This window comes from Merops nubicus, unplaced genomic scaffold (assembly GCF_000691845.1).
Source record: "Merops nubicus isolate BGI_N331 unplaced genomic scaffold, ASM69184v1 scaffold53547, whole genome shotgun sequence".
NCBI classification, from domain to species: domain Eukaryota; kingdom Metazoa; phylum Chordata; class Aves; order Coraciiformes; family Meropidae; genus Merops; species Merops nubicus.
In genome coordinates this window covers 2541-10565 of record NW_008623361.1, presented here as the reverse complement: position 1 = coordinate 10565, position 8025 = coordinate 2541, and the positions used below count along the sequence as shown (strand labels likewise).

The window sequence follows — 8025 nt, the reverse complement described above, 5'->3', positions numbered from 1 at the left end:
TGGAGAAAATCAGCTGTATTTGAGAAAGCAACAGCCACAATTTAAACCCACGCTAGTCCAAGTAGGTATAAATGTAGTTAGAGGCTCTCCTTGAACCGATTGATGCATTATACTTTGGTAAGAACAAGCTAAACCAAAATGAAGCAAATAATGCAATTACACTGTTAAATTTTTTGTGCCTCAGAACTATACACACCCTTAGTACCTTACTCCAATCATCCTCCTGGTAACATCTGCTAATTGAAAGCTGGATACCAGGGCTGGCGCTATTATTATTCTGCTACTATTCTACCCCCCTTAAATTGCTTTGTCAGACTTCCGTCACTTGAGACAAGTTCCATTATAAGAGATATTAGGTGTATTTAGGTATTTGCCAGATAACAGAGTAAGGTTCTTAGGCATCAATCTGTACAGATTAGTCTAATCTGTTGCTGCTAGAAACCTTGTTTCCAGCAGTAAAGCAGACAATAGTTTCAAATTACCTGCAGTAAGGTTAAACTATGGGCAATACGCTTTGAGGTGAGAGGAAAAACAAAATAGAACTCACGCATTCCCAATATTGCCTTCACCTTTACCAGATCAGGTGCCTATCTGAATTGAGATTCCAACTCCTCCAGAAACTATTACTAATGGATTTGGCTCCATTTAAACTGCTTTAATTGTGCATGTTCTCTTAAGTGTTTTTGAATGCAGGATAAAACAGAAGTTCAGCTAGCAATGTTATTTCCTGAATCTAACAAAGCATGAATAATTAACATCTCAATACTGGATAAAAGCTCACTATTTTCACACTAAAATACAATTTCCAGGAGCAAAGAAGCAATTCTAGATTTTACAGATTCTACAAAAATGAAAGCAGTGAGCCTGTGAAGTTAGACACAAAACAGCAAATACCTGTAGTCTGGTTCTAAAGTAACGCAGCTTCTCAGGAATGTTTTTCAGGAAATGCAGAAATGGTTTTTAATTTAAATTTTTATATCTCAAACTATCATCCAAAAGATCAGCTAAGAACTGAAGTCAGATCATCCTTCCCTCCAGCTTTTCCTAATACGAGTCTACATAAAATTAAGATTTTTTTATCACCCCTTTTCTCAAACTTACCCTTCATTCTATAAGACAGCTGATGGATAAAAGCATCAAGAAAGAGAAAGCAATACTAGGTTTGTTCATGATGTAACAGGTATAATGTCATCTCCTAAAATCCTAAACCAACTACATTTCACATTACCTTGCAAACATTCAGCAGAACTACATTAAATCATCTATTGCAAAAACTGAAATGTATAGAGATGTCCTAAGAAAGAAAACAAACTGAAGGAAAAGCAGAGGATGTTAGAAAAGATACAGGAATCAGAAACTGTCTGGAAGCAGCAGAGACAGGTCTTTAAAATTTTAAACATCTACCTCTTCTAGAGACTATACTAGATTGAAAGCAACATGCCAGAAAAAAAAAATCTATTGTCATTTTATTACTGTTAAATGAGAAAGTTCAAGTGAAGAACAATCTGCCTGTACCTGCACTACTAAAACACTACAAGAATCTATGGATTTTTATTAACAACAGTATGCTGACTTCTACATCCTTGTGTCCTAACTAACTTTGTAGAAGCTGAGCATCAGACTGTGAAAGAACCTGGTGGTAGATCTGGTGTGTAGATTGAAGACTCTAGCTCAGATTCTTCTGCCAGTGAATATCCAAGTACTTTGTATAATGCAAAACTGTTTCAGCAAGAAATCTGGAAATCAACATCATAGCTCAGGGGCATTCTTTCATTGTGGGATAGATATCCTGAGATCTATACTCTGAATTAGATTAAAACAATTTGAATGTCTTAAGCACTCAATTTCTTCTACCTAGTTTTCAGAATTTTCCCCTATGTTATTTAAAAAGAGATAACATTATTCAGTTTGGAGTTTTGACTACAATAAGTACAGTTTTGGTTCAAAACAAAACATTTTTCATGTCAGACAAGTGGGAAAACCCAATTAACAAAGCTTTTTGCCTGCACTCTTTGGGGTACTATCAGAATTAGAGATTGAAATATTGAGAAGTCAGTGCTTCTGCTGAATCATCAGCCTAACACAAAATTATTTATTTTTTTTATATATACAGCTGGGCCCATGTAAAATGTATCTCTAGCAAGAAACAGAGGCTGAAGTCTTATTCAAGGACAACAGCACTTCAAGCAAATGCTTAAAGCTCTGCTGAAGAAGGAACATTGTAAGCCCGTACTTACAATGTCTTCCTATATCATGGTCATGAATAGTTTTGAGGTTTTTTGTATAAGGCTCTCCTGCATATTGACTTCAGGCTGAATATCAAATACGAGGATAATTAACTTTCATGTACTGTTTGATAAAGGTGACTTCAATTCCTGAAATGTAATGGCAATGATCTGGATGTTTGGTCTGGTTGCAGCTAATGTCATCCTGTAAGATGCTGCATTATGTAATTAGAATAGGGCAACTTCCATAACCAGAACACGTCAACTGACAAGAAAGGAGAAATTCAAGTTGAAGTATTAAATATCCTAATTAACGAAAATATTATATAAAAAAGATTTACAAGATTTTCAGCTTCTCTTAACCAAACAATTGTTCAAACTGAACGTTCAGTTTAATACCAGCCCTACCATTTCTGATACCTTTTCCTAAAAATCATGTTCTTTAGGAAAGCTATCATACTATTTATCAACTACTTAAACTCCAGTGTAATAGCCAGTCTGTTTCAGGTAGTCAAATCTGTTTTGCATATGCTGTATTTCAGACTTCAAGCTTTTTTAAAAACAATGAAGCTTTGTTAAGTCATCTTTAGTTAAGCAGCAGTAATTCATACTATTTGAAAATATTGTGCAATTCAGGGTTTGAACTTAAAAATATCCAAACCTTTCTGAAATTCCTTACTAAAATGTATAGGTAAAGTTCACTTTTTCCACAAGAAGTAGTTTATAATAATACTTCTAGTATTTACGATTTATTTGAATGAAAATTATTATAAACTTGCAAATATGAGGATAAACCCCATAATTATTTAATACAAGTCATGAAAATTCCAATAACTTTTCATGTTCTATTGTAGTACGATAACAGCAATCCATCCTTTCTACTCTAGCAGGCTGGAGGTGAAAGTGTTTTTCACCACTAGAAACTGAGATTCTCGGTGTGATCTTTTCAGCTTTGCGCGACGGTTCTGGAACCAGATCTGAAATGGAAAGAAAAGGTATCCTTTTCAGAAATACACCACTGAAAGTAGAATAAGCTTTGAAACTTAAAAAGATTAAGACAACTTTACAGTACTTTGTGTAATGACATTAGTTTGGGAATTTAATACAAATTTAAAATCTGCAGATGATGGCATGTAGCTACCTGCAATAATTTTACCACCACAGGTGAATAAAGTAATACACCCATTTTAGCTGGAAAGTGAGGACCAGCTGCACTGCAATTATTAAAAGACTTCCGTGACACTGAATCAGACCCTGGAAGATGCTGAGCATCTGGAACTCACACATGAGACTTAAGGTGTTTTTAATTCAGTTGCTTTATGAATTACAGTGTCAAGCTTTCCATTAACCCCAATGTAATACATGCATCAAAAGCCAAATAAACATCAAGGTGAGGCCCAAATTCTAATGTTTATGGCATCTTTCTTAGCACACTGGACTACCAGGAAATCAATAATTAAAATCCCTGAGTAGATTTTGCTTTGGGCCAGATGAAGATATAAGCTCAAACTCTGGTTTAACACGTGTCTTAGTATTTTGTGAGACTGTCAGTGGAGCATACATCCACAGAAATAATTTCATTATTTGTTCCAAATTTCTTTTCCAAATACGGTAACAAGTATAATACAAACATTATTTTAAAACATAAAAGCAAATATCAAGTTCTGCACCCAATAACTAGATGTTAACAGAGCAGATATCATGGAAATAAGCGATGAATACATCGCCAACGCTAGGGAAGAATGTTTCAGATTTCAGAAGGAATGCAATGGTTTCTATTCCACAAATTACTTAAGCCATACCACATGTATAAATGTAGACTGGTTTAAACTGATATTAGTAAAATTATTGCTACTGCTGTCAAACTACTTATTTATATAACCAGAGAGTACATATTGATTAAATTACAGAAAAGTTCAAATAAATTTTTCATTACCTGAATCCTGTCTTCTTCTAAATCTAACTTGTGAGCTAGCTCTTCTCTAATGTCAATGCCAGGGTAGGAGTTAATTTTAAAAACATTTTCCAAGACTTCAATCTGAGGAGATTAAAACAAATTTGTTGAACAGTTATGACTACCTTCATGGCAATACTTACTAAGTACAAAAAGCAGTTTAGTTTGTTCAACAGGAGACTTCCAAGCAGTGTTTGCACAATTCTGATTCCACTTATAAACACAGGTTTGGTGAAATTAGCTACATCACTGCTAATCTCCACTAGTTCCTGATGACATCTCTCTCTGCAGAGGTACACCACACTGAATTAGTCGGCTGTTAAGAGGTTTCTACTAACATTCTACTAAACGGCATTGTTATTTATTTATTAAATACTGAGAAAATCCCTACCTGGTTTCTAGTGAACGCAGTTCTTGGTCTTCTACCCCTGTACCAGCTCAATTCTCGTTTGAAAGATAGCCTTTCAGTGACTGAAAAATATTTCTCACATTTCAAAAGCTTTTCCTCTTGCACTGGATGACTGTTGGCATGAAATAATGGATTTTCATAGCAAACAACAGGAATTTGCAGATGGGGATTACTGTCATCACCTAAAACTAGAAAAAGCAAGCAAACGAAAGTTTCACTTTACTGATTTTCAGTAGAAACATGAAAGTCTGTATACTTTTAAAGGAGTAAAAGCTTGAGAGGTTACAAAAGAGACTGCTGACTTACCCAAGCTGGTGCATGCATCCATCCATGGTCTGTGAGGTTTCACAACTGGAATGCCATCTTTTTTCTGCTCCAGTCCCAAAATACTTTCAATGGAGAACGAGCACTGTGTGGTTTTATTCTCTACAAAACTAGACCCTTTCCGAAGATTCTGGGCGGCTGCTGTGTGAGCAGCACAGAGCGATGGACCCGCCATGCTCTCGCCCGCAGCCAGCACAGCGCGCGTACTGTACTCGCCTTTCTCCAGCAGACCCCCTTACAGCTATGTTGACAGGGGGGCTGGGTTTGCGACGTCATTAATTAAAATCTTTTATTAGAAAGTTTTAGCATGTCAATGAAAACTCTCCCACCAAGAGGCACGAGGAGTTAATTGTTTATTTGTTTGCAAGTAATTAGCAACTAATGGTGACACTAGGGGGGGCACCAAGAGGGACAAAGAGCGTTATCGCTCCTACCCAGAACATCGACTTAACTTTCTCAAAAGAAGCTGTGCATAAATATAGTGTTTGTCTTTTATGTGAAATCAGTAATGTATAAAATCAGTTTTAAAAAAAACTTTATACTCTAAAGGACTCCACTTACCTAGACATAGCAGCATGATAGGAAACCAGTCAAGTAATAAGTAATCTTATTTAAGTGAATTTCCTTCCGAGGAAATTTAAAAAATAATCTCTTAATGCTATTAGGGTAATCCCGATGAAAATGCCTCTGTTTTTTCATATGCATATGTAATGTTGAACGTGGTCAATAAAACAACAATAGCTTCTGGCACAAGGCACAGTGCAGTGGATTGGCAATGTTGTCAAAGCTGAGTGTAATTGCCTTCCAAGTGCTTGGATTAGTTAATAGAAACAGTTGCACCAACTATTTTAAATAATTCATGCATGCCTTTTTCTTATTAAAGTAACTAACTTTGTTGCAGCTTTTTTTAAACATACGTGAAACTTCCTGATCATTCTTTACAATACAAAAACAATTTAAAGTAATAAGAGCAGTACTCTCAAATTTACTAGTTTAAAAACATCCCTTTACTGTTAGATATTCCTCCTCCTTCTAGGTTTACACATTTAAGTCCTACAGAACACATACATAAAATGACAAAAAATCATGAGTAATGGGGAGAAAAGAGGTAAGGATTTTGTAATGAGTTTCAAAGTTTGAAAACACATTTCTGATTTCATTCATTATAAAGAAAGAACTGAATATAACATTTTTATATTCAAACTCATCTGTCAGCCACACACCAGTTTACATGTCACATATTCAGAAGCAGCCTTTGGTTCGGGATAAACTCTCTATAAAGAACTCTCCCTCTCTTATTTCAGATGAAGCTTTATTTTATAACATGCAAAAATGAAAACAATATTTTAAATCCAGGATGCAAAAGTCACTCTTCTTAAAGAAAATGTTTAACCTGGAGCACATGACATTTGAGCACATAGGACAATGTGCATTCAGAGGAAAAAAATCTGGCCTCCTATTTTTTCTTGCTTCACTGTTTTCTCAGAGTAGTTTATTCTGTGTAATCTGTCACATTCACATGGCTAACAACTAATATTAAGGAAATGAACAGTACCTTTGCGTCTATTTTCTGTACATTTGTGAATAACCCAAGACTAATCTTTAGGAATAGACAGAAGTGGAAAATTGCTATGGAGATGGATGGCACTGTCTGGAACTGACAATACTGTGCTGAAGGAGATTCTACAGAGAAAAATGAAATCCACATGTGGCTTTGTAATAGAAAGACATACGGCTGAAGAATGTTCACTGAACTGACACTGTTTTGTGCAATGAGATTGTTGTCAAACTATCAAAAATGGTAAGATCACTTCTTGAATCATCACTAAGGACATCTTATCAGCACGTATCAATGGATCTTCAAGTGTTATCAGTGTAACTGCAATGACCATCTGCAAGCTAAGCTCAAAGTACCATATAACTCTCTGCAACCAGGTGTAGACGTACAAAAAAGCCATAAGGACCTATGCATGCCACCACGGCTTGCTGGAATGCTTGGTAAGCTAGAGGTCACCAGTGTTAGGCAAGGACCTTACATCCCTTTCTGTTTCAGTACAGCTGTTTCACCAAGGCAACCTATCATCTTGAAGCAATGGGAGTCCTTGGGAACTTGCAATGGGACTGCAGTTATTTGGAGTATTCAGACTGCACACTGTACTAAACTACACAGTTCTGTACTGAGCCAGGAGCTGCTTACTGATTTCTCTATCCCAAAGAGGTGAAAAGCATGATCACTGGCAGCCTCTTGAGTGCAGGAACTAATGGCTAAAAAAAATCCTCTTAAAGTTTATAATATAAACAGATAGGTGCCAAATACAGCCCATTATTTATTTTTAAGAAGTTAAAAAAACAACACAAGCACAGATACAAAACACATTCCAGAAAATATTTATTTCTCCTGGATGAATATGAATGAAATTCATGCAAGCTATGTTGCTGAGACTCAGATTACCAAATACTTCAGGTCTCGAACCACTAAAAACCTTCACAGATGTTCTCTTCAGGAAGCTATCAAGAACTACCAATAAAGACAGGTATATGTGTTGGTAAGAGAAATTTATGAGAGGCACGTATCTTCCCCGAGCTTAAGTTAAGCAAGTAATTATAACTTATTTTTGGTCTCTCTGAGATTGCAAAAGCCAGAAAACTTCTTCAGGGTAATCTGCTTTTATCTCCCAGTTGGAAACACTCATTCTTTTAAGAGTTTAATGGTTTTTCAGGTGACAGAGGTCCTTGTAGCACTGAAAGAGAATTTTCCTAAAACAGGCCAAACCAGGTGACAGAGGTCCTTGTAGCACTGAAACAGAATTTTCATAAAACAGGCCAAACCCAGTTCACACATTCTCTGGGCACAGGTCAGCAGCTCTCCCGAATGCTGCCATCCGGTGCTGAGGCTTGCCCAGCTCTGTGGGTCGTTCAGCAACATCAGCCCAGTAAGGAAAAATTATTAAAATAATTTTATTACAATCATTTGCTCCACACTGAATTGATTCACACCTGCAGACTGCAATGCAGCAGTCACAGTAACATCAACACTCCTGGTTTTAAACAGAGTTCGTGGCTGCAAGTGCATATAGGAACACAAGTACCCACTCAGAAGGTCACAAAGCACA

General features: G+C 36.3%; 1 protein-coding gene across 1 annotated transcript; it reads right to left on the bottom strand.

Annotated features, from left to right (window-relative positions):
* Positions 1-3103: 3103 nt before the first annotated feature.
* HESX1 (HESX homeobox 1) lies at positions 3104-5087 on the bottom strand. The gene is made up of 4 exons (XM_008945027.1): positions 4891-5087; positions 4571-4760; positions 4162-4263; positions 3104-3202 (listed from the first exon to the last, which is right to left on the bottom strand). The coding sequence occupies exons 1-4, from the start codon at positions 5085-5087 to the stop codon at positions 3104-3106; spliced, it is 588 nt and encodes a 195-aa protein (XP_008943275.1).
* Positions 5088-8025: the final 2938 nt, after the last annotated feature.